The sequence below is a fragment of the Zingiber officinale genome, chromosome 5B, assembly GCF_018446385.1.
Source record: "Zingiber officinale cultivar Zhangliang chromosome 5B, Zo_v1.1, whole genome shotgun sequence".
Lineage (NCBI taxonomy): Eukaryota > Viridiplantae > Streptophyta > Magnoliopsida > Zingiberales > Zingiberaceae > Zingiber > Zingiber officinale.
The window spans coordinates 19,053,355-19,067,034 of record NC_055995.1 but is presented as its reverse complement, the minus strand read 5'-3'; the positions used below and the strand labels follow the sequence as shown (position 1 = coordinate 19,067,034).

Genomic DNA, 13,680 nt, shown 5'->3' with positions numbered 1-13,680 from the left:
AAAAATGGAAAAACATATGGGGGGTTTGGTTTGAGCATTTTTTTATTTTCATTTTCTAAAAAATATGTATTTTTTAAAAAATAAAAAATAATTTTTAGACATTCTGTATTTTTTTTAAAAAAAAATGCTATTTCATTTTTTAGACAATAGAAAATGTAAACTAAACATTATTTTTTAAAAATGTGTATTTTTTAAAAATTTGTATTTTTTAAAAAATGAAAATGAAAAATGTACTAACCCTACCTTTTTCTGTCGATTTCTCATAAATTGATGCTTAAAAATATCAGTTTCCATTCTAATCCATCTCTCTCTCTATATATATGCGATCGATCCAAAAGGTACTCACTCCATTCAAGCTCATTGCAATGGCGAAGGGATCGCAGCTCTTCTTGTGTGTACTAGCGCTGGTGGCGGCGACGACGGCAGCAGCGGATCTCCCGGGGTTCATCGAGAGGTATGGCAGGACATTCTGGACGGAAGGGTCTGAGTTCCTCTTCAACGGTTTCAACGCTTACTGGCTAATGGGCGACGCGGCGTCTCCCTACTCCAATGGGAGCAAGGTCACGGCTCTGTTCGAAGAGGCAGCCGCCGCCGGCCTCACCGTCTGCCGCACATGGGCGTTCTACGACGGCTACAGCAACGACTCGCTTCAGGTGACGCCCGGCGTTTACCATGAGCAAGTCTTCAAGGTATATATATACACACACACAAGTGTCTTGCATGCACTCTCTCTCTCTCTTTTGAGCCGTCCATAATTAGGTCGTAAGAATTGTGTATTAGAATAAACAAAATGATAATTTTATTTTTCTTATGTCGATCGATATGTTTGGTTAGGGCCTGGACTTCGTAATAGCAGAAGCCAGGAAGAAAGGGATACGATTGATCTTGAGCTTGGTGAACAATTACAAAGACTACGGAGGTCGACCACAGTACGTGGACTGGGCTCGCAGGGCAGGTTTGGCCGTGCCAAGCGACGATGATTTCTACACACACGATGTTATAAAGGGCTACTTCAAGGAACACATTGAGGTAATTAATTAATTAATTAATCAATAATAATTATGATACTGATAGATTTTTAATTTTCTGTTAAGTACCCCTTTTTTTTAATCTTTTAAATCTTTCTTGCCCGCTTCAGTATATTCTAAACAGAACGAACACCTTCACAAATATAACCTACAAAAATGATCCCACAATCATGGCTTGGGAGCTCATGAACGAGCCACACTGCGAGTCCGACCCCTCGGGAAAAATTGTTACGGTATTTATCATTATTGGATTGGATGTGGATTTACACGTGCAGAACCCGTTAATTCTCATTCTGTTATTGGTAGGCTTGGGTGCAAGAGATGGCAACCTTCCTGAAGTCCATCGACAGAAAACACCTTCTCGGGGTCGGACTGGAGGGCTTTTATGGAAGCTCCACCCCGGACAAAGTCAAACTCTACAATCCTAATGCGGTTCAAATTGGCGTTGACTTTATCGAAGTCCACAAAGTCAACGAGATCGATTATGCAACCGTCCATGCCTACCCGGATTTTTGGTAAAACATCTCATAAGTCCATCAATCCGATTAATTAATTGATTGGATTTAGGGTTTAAGGTTTAGAATTTAGGTATTAATTAATTGATTAATTAATTATTTATTTATTAAAAATAAAAAAAATGAATTTAATGCAGGTTAAAAGGGCAAAGTGAGGTTAACAAAACAGAGTTTGTAAAACAATGGCTTTGGAACCACTGGAAGGACTCGATGGAGGTGTTGGGGAAGCCATTTATGCTGGGGGAGTTTGGGAAGACGAAAAAGGATCCGGGATACTCGGAGCAGATCCGCAATGACTTCTACTCCACGGTCTACGATAGCATCTATAGCATATCGAAGGACGGGCACAAGACCTTCACGGGGGGTTTATTGTGGCAGCTCTTCGTCAAGGGCATGGAATCGTACTACGATGGCTTTGAGATTATTCTGTCGCAGGATGCCAGCGCCACCGCGCTCATCCTGAATCAGTCAAAAAAAATGGGAGAGCTCGCCGGCGCTGCCTAGCTCCTGCCTCATCGTCGTCACTAAACTCACTTGTAGTGCTTTAATTTATGTGATGTGACATTGTTCTTTTTCAGTATCAACATCCTGTATTGGATTCTTAATCCAAAGTTAGTCGAAAAGGATAATTATCTACTATGTGTCATCATATTAAAATAAATCTAATCTAATTAAAATTTTAAATATTTAAATTTTAATATATCTAAGTTCACCAAAATATATATATATATATATATATATATATATATATATATATATATATATATATATATATATATATATATATATATATATATATATATTTGATATCATGCGCGTCCACATAGTGCATGACTGTGCACGCATAGAGGATATCACTGATTTTAGTTTTTTTTATTTTTGAATTAAAAAAAATAATTGAAATATTTTTTAAAAATTTTATTTCTAGAGTTCAGGTTTTGAGTTATAGTATCAAAGTTATTTTTTTTTTTTTTAGATTTTACCTCTAAGGTTCAGGCTTTGGATTATAGTATCAAAACTATTTTTTTTTTAGATTTTACCTCTAAGGTTCAGAGTTTAAGTTATAGTATCAAAGCTATTTTTTTTTTAGATTTTACCTCTAGGGTTCAGACTTCCCAATTAGATCATAGTGTTTGGTTTTTAAAAAAATTAAATTAAATTAATTTAAGTATTTATTGAGTATTGTAATATGTTGAAGGGATATATTAATATATTAAAAATTTATATAAGGAAATATTAATTTTTTTAATTTAAAATATTAAAAAAAATTTTAAAAAATTATTAATTGATCTCTGCCTGATGCGTACAGTTACACACTGTACGTGTCATGCAGGAGATCAAAACTTATATATATATACCACATGGTCAATACAATAATAATAAATCAATATCTTTAATAAGAAGCCTTACTCATGATAACCATAGTCGACTTTCAAAGCAGTTCATGTTAAATTTAAAATATAACTTATGCACATTGAGAAATCAATCATTAGAATATGTGTCCAACTCTGATTGTTTAGTTGTTCTTTTTAATTGTTCTTCTGAATGTTTTACACCCGTGAAGCTTCTTTTGTCTTTTAGTACAATGAGAAGTTATTATCATTTATTTTACTTAAGACACAAGATTTTAATTCAACTAGCTTTAGATGTGTTATTTAAGAAAAATACTATAGTTTCGTATGACTGTGAAATTATGAGAATGTATGATTAAGTAATTCGTGTACAATGACATGCATAAATTAAAATAAAATATGATAAAAATTTACTTGACGGCACAATATTGTGGACCTTTAATTAAGGGAGGGAGAAATATTTAGCCGCTGCGTTCTCATTTGATCTAATTTTTTGTTTTTTTTTCTTCTAGGAGTTTGGAATTTAATAATTAAATTGGATTAGTCAAAATCAAATTTTGACAGCTGTTTGAAACAAATACAATAAACTAAAGGCTGCATGAATACAAGAACTGAAAATTTTAAATAATTATGACTGCACAAAAAATTATAAAATTTTTAATTTTCTAGAATGTTAATTTCAAGTCGTGAAAAAGACGTAACTATTCTTTCTAAAGATCCCCTTGACCTTGGGTTGGACTCTTACCCATATAGATAGTTAAGTTATCAATGTCCTATGGGCTTGATCCATAGAACTTTCGAGAAAGGAGAATAAATATTTGATCATCTCTCTCTTATTCTTCAATGGGAGGGTTCAATTGGCCGGCGTTGTTGGGCATTTGTAGGGGGTGTTTAATGTAACAGCTTTGGATCAATTTCAATGGATATGAAAATAGCTCCATAAATGTTCCATGTGATTTATCCCTTTTAAAATATGTGTGGTCATCGCTAAAGTGAAGGATTTATCTTTTGGTGCTATGGTAGGGTACAATTCATTTTCCGGTGGAATGAAAAATCTAAGAAGTTGATTATTGAGCGTGAACCCATTTGTACTTTTAGATTTATCTGATGGACAAATGAAAAGAAAGTTTGTCCACCTTCCGGATTAGTTAAGCTCAAGGTCTAGTGATCCGGCAGTAAGAATGGGAGTCCCCATTTAGCAGAGTCAACGCCACGTGGAGGTCGAAAGGTAAAAGGCCAACCAGAAGCTTGGCCGAGCGGATAATGATGGTGACGACCGGCTGAAGCTTCCGAGCGGAAGCAATACACCCCGGAGGGAAGTCGGGGTTCTGACGCTCATGATGGCCCGCTCGGCCGAAGGAATAAAGTATCAACACTGCGAACAGTCCAGAGCACATGGCCAGGAATACCCCGAACGGACGAATACCTTAGTCCGGTCGGACGTGATGGGACTGCCGAGCGGCATGCCGCTCGGTGCGGAAATAGAAGGGCTAGAATGACAAGACAGAAGATTATGCTATCTCATCAGAAGATTATGCTGTCCCATCAGAGACGTGCGCGACTGTAGCAGTAAGGGGTCAGGCAAGCTCCTCTGACAAGCCCATACTGGGTATGGGCTGAGGACACGTGTGTGCCTCGGTGTATGTGCATCAGCCTCCTCAGAGCTCTATATAAGAGCCCGCAGACTTCGCCGGAGGTATGAAAACTCTGATCTTCGGAGCTATTTCATCGTCTTCTTCTTGCCTGACTTGAGCGTCGGAGGGTCGTCGCCGGGGACCCCTCCCCGGCCCGACTTCTGTGCAGGTTCGCCGGAGGTCTGTGCAGCTGGTCGGAGATAGAGGAGAGCGCCACGTACCCAGCGTCCGTCGATTCAGCGACTCGGACAGGATCAAATTGGCACCGTCTGTGGGAACGCGCCTGTATCCGAGCGGAATAGATGGACGAGGCTGGATGACCTCACACCGTGATGCTCTCCCAGGAGAGGCCCGACGCTCTAATTGAGGCAAGAGCAGCTAAGCTCGTGGAGCAACAGAAACAGAAGGCTCAAGATGAGCGGATAGCACAGCTGAGCGGACCGACCGGAGCAACAGGCGAAATGGGGGCAAAATGGGGGTCCGATCGGAATTCAAGTGGGAGCAACGCCTGCCCCGATATCGGTCCAACGAGGAAGCCTTGATGAGTTTCGACAAGTATATATATTATTCTTACTCCACGGGTATTCGGGAGTCAAGAAATTGGGTCAGATCCCCTGCTGGTCGGCAGTCGAGAGTGTATTAGCCGAGCCAAAGGCTCGATGGGAAGACCCCGTGCCGCTCGGCCGGGAGTAAATAAACCGAGCCAAAGGCTCGATGGGAAGACCCCGTGCCGCTCGGCCGGGAGTGTATTAGCCGAGCCAAAGGCTCGATGGGAATCCTGTGCCGCTCGGCCAGGATCATATAAACCGAGCCAAAGGCTCGATGGGAATCCTGTGCCGCTCGGCCAGGATCATATAAACCGAGCCAAAGGCTCGATGGGAAGCCTGTGCCGCTCGGCCAGGATCATATTAGCCGAGCCAAAGGCTCGATGGGAAGCCTGTGCCGCTCGGCCAGGATCATATTAACCGAGCCAAAGGCTCGATGGGAATCCTGTGCCGCTCGGCCAGGATCATATAAACCGAGCCAAAGGCTCGATGGGAAGCCTGTGCCGCTCGGCCAGGATCATATTAGCCGAGCCAAAGGCTCGATGGGAAGCCTGTGCCGCTCGGCCAGGATCATATTAACCGAGCCAAAGGCTCGATGGGATAAATCCCGTGCCGCTCGGCCGGGAGTAAATAAACCGAGCCCAAGGCTCGATGGGAAGCCCGTGCCGCTCGACCGGGAGTGTATTAGCCGAGCCAAAGGCTCGATGTGAATCCTGTGCCGCTCGGCCAGGATCATATTAACCGAGCCAAAGGCTCGATGGGATAAATCCCGTGTCGCTCGGCCGGGAGTAAATAAACCGAGCCAATGGCTCGATGGGAAGACCCCGTGCCGCTCGGCCGGGAGTGTATTAGCCGAGCCAAAGGCTCGATGGGAATCCTGTGCCGCTCGGCCAGGATCATATAAACCGAGCCAAAGGCTCGATGGGAAGCCTGTGCCGCTCGGCCAGGATCATATTAGCCGAGCCAAAGGCTCGATGGGAAGCCTGTGTCGCTCGGCCAGGATCATATTAACCGAGCCAAAGGCTCGATGGGATAAATCCCGTGCCGCTCGGCCGGGAGTAAATAAAACGAGCCCAAGGCTCGATGGGAAGCCCGTGCCGCTCGGCCGGGAGTGTATTAGCCGAGCCAAAGGCTCGATGGGAATCCTGTGCCGCTCGGCCAGGATCATATTAACCGAGCCAAAGGCTCAATGGGATAAATCCTGTGTCGCTCGGCCGGGAGTAAATAAACCGAGCCAAAGGCTCGATGGGATAAATCCCGTTCCGCTCGGCCGGGAGTAAATAAACCGAGCCCAAGGCTCGATGGGAAGCCCGTGCCGCTCGGCCGGGTGTGTATTAGCCGAGCCAAAGGCTCGATGGGAATCCTGTGCCGCTCGGCCAGGATCATATTAGCCGAGCCAAAGGCTCGATGGGAAGCCCGTGCCGCTCGGCCAGGATCATATAAACCGAGCCAAAGGCTCGATGGGAAGACCCCGTGCCGCTCGGCCGGGAGTGTATTAGCCGAGCCAAAGGCTCGAGGGGAATCCTGTGCCGCTCGACCAGGATCATATTAGCCGAGCCAAAGGCTCGATGGGAAGCCTGTGCCGCTCGGCCAGGATCATATAAACCGAGCCAAAGGCTCGAGCCCCGAGCTCGATGGGAAGACCCCGTGCCGCTCGACCGGAGGTAAATTATCTGAGCCAAGCGCTCGACGACGAAGGCCCCGAGCTGCTCAGCCGGAGGTATAGTATCTGAAGGCCCCGTGCCGCTCGGCCGGAGGTAAATTATCCGAGCCAAGCGCTCGACGATTAAGGCCCCAAGCTGCTCAGCCGGAGGTATAGTATCTGAAGGCCCCGTGCCGCTCGGCCGGAGGTAAATTATCTGAGCCAAGCGCTCGACGACAAAGACCCCGAGCTGCTCAGCCGGAGGTATATTGTACGAACCAAAGGCTCAATTCCGAAGACCCTGTCCCATTCGGCCAGGTAAACGTTGTCCAAATTAGGCTTAAAAGCCCGACGAGCTCCGTCGTTAAAGATCGAGAGCCGCGCCGACCGGCTATAAATATCCGCGCTGACGAGCTCCGTCGTTAAAGATCGAGAGCCGCGCCGACCGGCTATAAATATCCGCGCCGACGAGCTCCGTCGTTAAAAATCGAGAGCCGCGCCGACCGGCTATAAATATCCGCGCCGACGAGCTCCGTCGTCAAAAATCGACAGCCGCACCGACCGGCTATAAATATCCGCACCGACGAGCTCCGTCGTTAAAGATCGAGAGCCGCGCCGACCGGCTATAAATATCCGCGCCGACGAGCTCCGTTGTTAAAGATCGAGAGCCGCGACGACTATAATCGGACGAACCGACGAGCCCGTCGTTAAAATCGAGGCCGACCGGCTATAATATCCGCGCCGACGAGCCCCGCCGTTAAAATCGAGACGGTCCGCGTATAAACCCTCCGCCGGAAACCGGAGACGAGCCCTATAAATCCTCGAGCGTAAGACCGACGAGCTCCGTCGATAAAGATCGAGAGCCGCGCCTAAATATCCCGGCCGGCGAGCTCCGTCGTTAAAGATCGAGAGCCGCTCCGACCGGCTATAAATATCCGCGCCGACGAGCTCCGTCGTTAAAAATCGAGAGCCGCGCCGACCGGCTATAAATATCCGCGCCGACGAGCTCCGTCGTTAAAGATCGAGAGCCGCGCCGACCGGCTATAAATATCCGCGCCGACGAGCTCCGTCGTTAAAGATCGAGAGCCGCGCCGACCGGCTATAAATATCCGCGCCGACGAGCTCCGTCGTTAAAAATCGAGAGCCGCGCCGACCGGCTATAAATATCCGCGCCGACGAGCTCCGTCGTTAAAGATCGAGAGCCGCGCCGACCGGCTATAAATATCCCCGACGAGCTCCGTCGTTAAAGATCGAGAGCCGCGCCGACCGGCTATAAATATCCGCGCCGACGAGCTCCGTCGTTAAAGATCGAGAGCCGCGCCGACCGGCTATAAATATCTGCGCCGACGAGCTCCATCGTTAAATATCGAGAGCCGCGCCGACCGGCTATGACCGGCTATAAATATCCGCGCCGTCGAGCTCCGACGTTAAATATTGAGAGACGAGCCGGCGTCTATAAATCCCCGAGCAGAAGACCGACGAGCTCCGTCGCTAAAGATCGAGAGCCGCGCCGACGAGCTCCGTCGTTAAAAATCGAGAGCCGCGCCGACCGGCTATAAATATCCGCACCGACGAGCTCCGTCGTTAAAGATCGAGAGCCGCGCCGACCGGCTATAAATATCCGTACCGACGAGCTCCGTCGTTAAACATCGAGAGCTGCGCCGACCGGCTATAAATATCCGCGCCGACGAGCTCCGTTAAAGATCGAGAGCCGCCGCCGACCGCTATAAATATCCGCGCCGACGAGCTCCGTCGTTAAAGATCGAGCCGCGCCGACCGCTATAAATATCCGCGCCGACGAGCGCCGTAAAGATCGAGAGCCGCGCCGACCGGCTATAAATATCCGCGCCGGCGAGCTCCGTCGTTAAAGATCGAGAACCGCGCCGACCGGCTATAAATATCCGCGCCGACGAGCTCCGTCGTTAAAAATCGAGAGCCGCGCCGACCGGCTATAAATATCCGCGCCAACGAGCTCCGTCGTTAAAGATCGAGAGCCGCGCCGACCGGCTATAAATATCCGCGCCTTCGAGCTCCGTCGCTAAAGATCGAGAGCCGCGCCGACCGGCTATAAATATCCGCGCCGTCGAGCTCCGACGTTAAATATTGAGAGACGAGCCGACGTCTATAAACGTCCGAGCGGAAGGATAAGGCAACGTACGGCCGTTCGACTCGCTTATCAAAAATACTTCGACAGAAATCCCCTTTCGAGCACAAGAAAGGAGGGACGATGGCGTTGACGGAGGCCGTAATTACCGCCTCATCGGCCGAGCGGATAATGATTTCTTGGAAGAGCCGTTCGGCGAAACAATAGTCCAGTCAGTCGGACTAATCGCCTCCTTCGACTAGACTTGAAGGGGAGGCAAGTGATCCGGCAGTAAGAATGGGAGTCCCCATTTAGCAGAGTCAACGCCACGTGGAGGTCGAAAGGTAAAAGGCCAACCAGAAGCTTGGCCGAGCGGATAATGATGGTGACGACCAGTTGAAGCTTCCGAGCGGAAGCAATACACCCCGGCGGGAATTCGGGGTTCCGACGCTCATGATGAACAGTATAGTAGTGCCGAGCGGATGGCCCGCTCGGCCGAAGGAATAAAGTATCAACACTGCGAACAGTCCAGAGCACATGGCCAGGAATACCCCGAACGGACGAATACCTTAGTCCGGTCGGACGTGATGGGACTGCCGAGCGGCATACCGCTCGGTGCGGAAACAGAAGGGCTAGAATGACAAGACAGAAGATTATGCTATCTCATCAGAAGATTATGCTGTCCCATCAGAGACGTGCGCGGACTGTAGCAGTAAGGGGTCAGGCAAGCTCCTCTGACAAGCCCATACTGGGTATGGGCTGAGGACACGTGTGTGCCTCGGTGTATGTGCATCAGCCTCCTCAGAGCTCTATATAAGAGCCCGCAGACTTCGCCGGAGGTATGAAAACTCTGATCTTCGGAGCTATTTCATCGTCTTCTTCTTGCCTGACTTGAGCGTCGGAGGATCGTCGTCGGGGACCCCTCCCAGGCCCGACTTCTGTCCAGGTTCGTCGGAGGTCTGTGCAGCTGGTCGGAGATAGAGGAGAGCGCCACGCGCCCAACGTCCGTCGATTCAGCGACTCGGACAGGATCATCTAGATACTTGGATTATTAAAAAAGATAATTATTTTAGTGGAATGAAAAGCTTGAGAAGTTGATTGTTGAGTGTGAATCCATTTGTGTTTCTGAATTTATCAAGTACCAAAATCAAAGATAGACACCTTAATTAAGTCATATATATTGTTGGGAGATTGTTGGTGTAATTTTTCCTGTTAGGATATGCTCGATGTAGGTGTGTGTTAAAAGACGTTTCATAAACATGCACAGCAGAAAATAAAACAATAATAATTCCTAATTATTACATCACACACCACACGCATACATGGATACAACATGTCAAACATGAACGCATAATTAAAATTTTACTAGAAGTAACGAGAAGGGCATCAATCATAGCGATGCTATCGAACCTCACCTCAATTCGTATCCATGCTGAGCTTTTCAAGATAACTCTTTGAGTACAAGCTTCTCCTTCGGAAGTTACTAGCCACAAGCGAAGAAGAGGGATCAAGAGGAAGAAGAAGGGAAGCACACAGGGGGAGAATTTTTCTCCCTTGTGGTGGTTACGACAACAAGAGGGAGAACCCCTTTATTGGTGGCGACAGAGAAAGGAGAGGGAGAGGAGGATTGAGTTTCTAAAAGTCAATCAACCAAATAATGAAACTTGTATATAATTCTCTCCCAATTACATCTATATATAGTCAGTCGCCGGGGGGGGGGGGGGGGGGGGGGGGGGGGGGGGGGGGGGGGGGTGAATAGCTCGGCGCGCTCCTCGTGCTTGTCGTTGCTTGTTTCTTCAAAGATATGGAGCGAAAATACAAGAAACAATACATACAATGCTAACAAAAGGATTTACTTGGTATTCACCTCAAGATGAGGTGACTAATCCAAGGATCCACACACACGAGCACTCTCCACTATGGAAAACACTCCTTTACGGTAACTACCGAAGACAGAGAAGTCTTTACAAACTCACACAACAAACAAGAAGAGAAGAAGAAACAACTACAAATAAATCTTATAAGATTGTGTACAATAAGCCCTAGCTAGCTTCTTCCTCTTGTTTGGGATGCCTCTTGACCTTGGAAACGCTGCTCCAAGAAGCTTCAAGAACTGGTGGTGAGCTCTGGAGAAAAACCCTAGAAGATCGCTGTGCTCATGGAGAAGAAGGCCAAGAGAACTCTAACGAGTTCTGCGCACGCAAACGGCTAAATACGACGCCAACGGTCGGATCCCAATCGATTGGATTGCTCCCAATCGATTGGGGAGGCTTTGGATCGATCCACCGATCGATCCAGAGTGCCTCTGTGCTCTCGGGAATTGCCTGGATCGATCGGCCGATCGATCCAGGGCTTATCGCACGAAGTCGCAGCTCCCAATCGATCGCCCGATCGATTGGGGGCTCTAGATCGATCGATTGATCGATCCAGAGCTGTTTTGTTTGCACGATGCTTCTCCCCAATCGATCCACTGATCGATTGGGAGGAGGTTTGTCGCGAGGACTCACCCAATCGATCGGCCGATCGATTTGGCATGTGCCAATTGATCGGCTGATCGATCCAGCTCCTTGTTTTTGCCCAAAAACAAGTCCAAAGTCCCCTAAACCAACATCCGGTCAACCATGAGCTGTTGGTCCATCATGCCTAGCATCCGGTCACCCTTGACCTGCTAGGACTCGCTCACCAAGTGCCCGGTCAATCCCTTTGACCCACTTGAACTTTTCCTCTTAATGTCAAGTATCCAGTCATTCCCTTTGACCTACCTGGTCTTTCCAACTCGTGCTAAGTATCCGGTCAATTCCTTTGACCTACTTGGACTTTCCAACACCAGATGTCCGATCAGCCTTGATCCATCTGGATTTCCTCGTGTCTGGCTTCACTCACCAGGACTTTCCCAATTGCCTGGCTTCACTCACCAGGATTTTCTTCTGCCTAGCTTCACTCACTAGGTCTTTCACCTGGCTTCACTCACCAGGATTTTCTTCTGCCTAGCTTCACTCACTAGGTCTTTCACCTGGCTTCACTCACCAGGATTTTCCAGTCAAGTATCCAGTCAACCTTGACCTACTTGACTTTCCTTCACAATCTTCCCACATGAACAATTGTACCTGCAATCTTCATGTGTTGTCTATATGTATTGTCAAACATCAAAATCCAAAGATCAAGACTCGAGCTTGACTCAATTCAATCTCAGTCAACCAGGTCAACCTTGACCTAGGGAATATTGCACCAACAATCTCCCCATTTTTGATGTTTGACAATACCTTATTTAAGTTAGGCTAATCCCATAGCCTAAACTTCCTTCATGCCAATATATGAATGAGGATTCCCTTCATCCTTCCCTTTTCCAATAGGGCGTTGCACATTCTCCCCCTATTTAGGGAATGAAGGCCTAACTTAAACCCTACATTCTCCCCCTATTGGCACACATCACAAACATTCCCCATCTTTGGGCACACATCAAAAACAAACTCTCCTCTTGAAGAGTTACCCTTCGTTGTTTACAACTTCACTCGTTGCTCACAACACAATAATGAAAGTCTCATACCCTTCATTATTCTCAACGCTCATCCTTGAGCATATACCACTTGGTATATTCACACGATTCAAATGAAGGTCTCATACCCTTCATTTTCATCAAATGCTCATCCTTGAGCATTCTCACGAAAGAAGGTTAACCACCTTCCAGGGTGTATGAAAAATAATTTTCATGTCCTTAAAGAGTAGCTCCCCCTAAAGACATGGTCGTGACTTCTGTCATTTCACCAACAATGACTTGGAATCCCTAAACCTTTAGGAAACCCAAATTTAGAAGTTTTGAGGTTCATAAATTCAATAATGAAACCAAACCTCAACCTAAACCTCTACTTAGTCTTCCTTAACCAATCTATCATAGTTTTTATCATGAAAACTCCCCCTAGATGTATAAAAATATGTTTTGAGGGGTAAGGAATGGTTACATAGACTAAAATATGGTCCAAAATGCTGAAATCAGGCTTTCCCAGCCAAAATCAGCATTCCCAATCGATTGGAGTTGGGTTCCAATCGATTGAGCCCTGCTGAATCGATCCACTGATCGATTCAGACTGCTTGGATGGATCGGCTGATCGATCCAGCGAGCTTCTGCTCGTGGAAAAGTTCCTCTCAATCGATCGCCCGGTCGATTGAGGCATGCCAATCGATCGGGTGATCGATTGGAGCTCTGAAAAACTGAAAGTTCATTTCAGTGAATTTCAGAGACTCCCCAAAAATTCTACAAAATTCTAAAAATCGTGAAAATTCATGTAGACACTACTTAGGGGATATACTATCAAGGAAAAATAATTTTTTATGAAAATACTTTCTATTTTTCAAGATTGATACAAATTCAAAAACTTGTAAAAACTTTAGTATTTTCTTCTAGTTTGTGTCTAACTTTTCAATGATAATTACTATCAAAAGATAGTCTTCATCAAGGTTTTCTAAAAGTATTTTAAAATGATTTTCAAAACCAATATCCAACCATGTTCTTTGGGCTCAATACACATGACTTGTTCATTAGCTTTCCCAATGATTGGAAAACACATAACTATGTGTTTTGATGAACATAAAACTCAAAATAATGCACTAAATCAACATCTTGAGTTTTGTTCATCATCCTAACATCTCACTTATATTTAATGTGTATGAAACCACATACAAGTCACCTTATAGTTCTTAGTGAGATGTAAACTTTGATTTTGCCATATTCTAGGGATCATGCATATTTATCTAGGCATTTTGAGGTGATGAACATCCACCAAGGATGTTACATGTTAATGAATGTCATTTGTTCTTAGTTTGCATAAAATAAATTAATGCATGATAATGTTATGGCATACATCAAAAAGAAATAATTTTCAA

General features: G+C 46.1%; 1 protein-coding gene across 1 annotated transcript; it reads left to right on the top strand.

Annotated features, from left to right (window-relative positions):
• Positions 1–365: 365 nt before the first annotated feature.
• LOC121986546 (mannan endo-1,4-beta-mannosidase 5-like) lies at positions 366–2,067 on the top strand. Its single transcript, XM_042540511.1, has 5 exons — positions 366–689; positions 835–1,029; positions 1,139–1,261; positions 1,335–1,543; positions 1,681–2,067. Exons 1-5 carry the CDS (start codon positions 366–368, stop codon positions 2,045–2,047), a joined length of 1,218 nt encoding a protein of 405 aa, XP_042396445.1. The 3' UTR covers positions 2,048–2,067.
• The last annotated feature ends 11,613 nt before the right edge of the window (positions 2,068–13,680 follow it).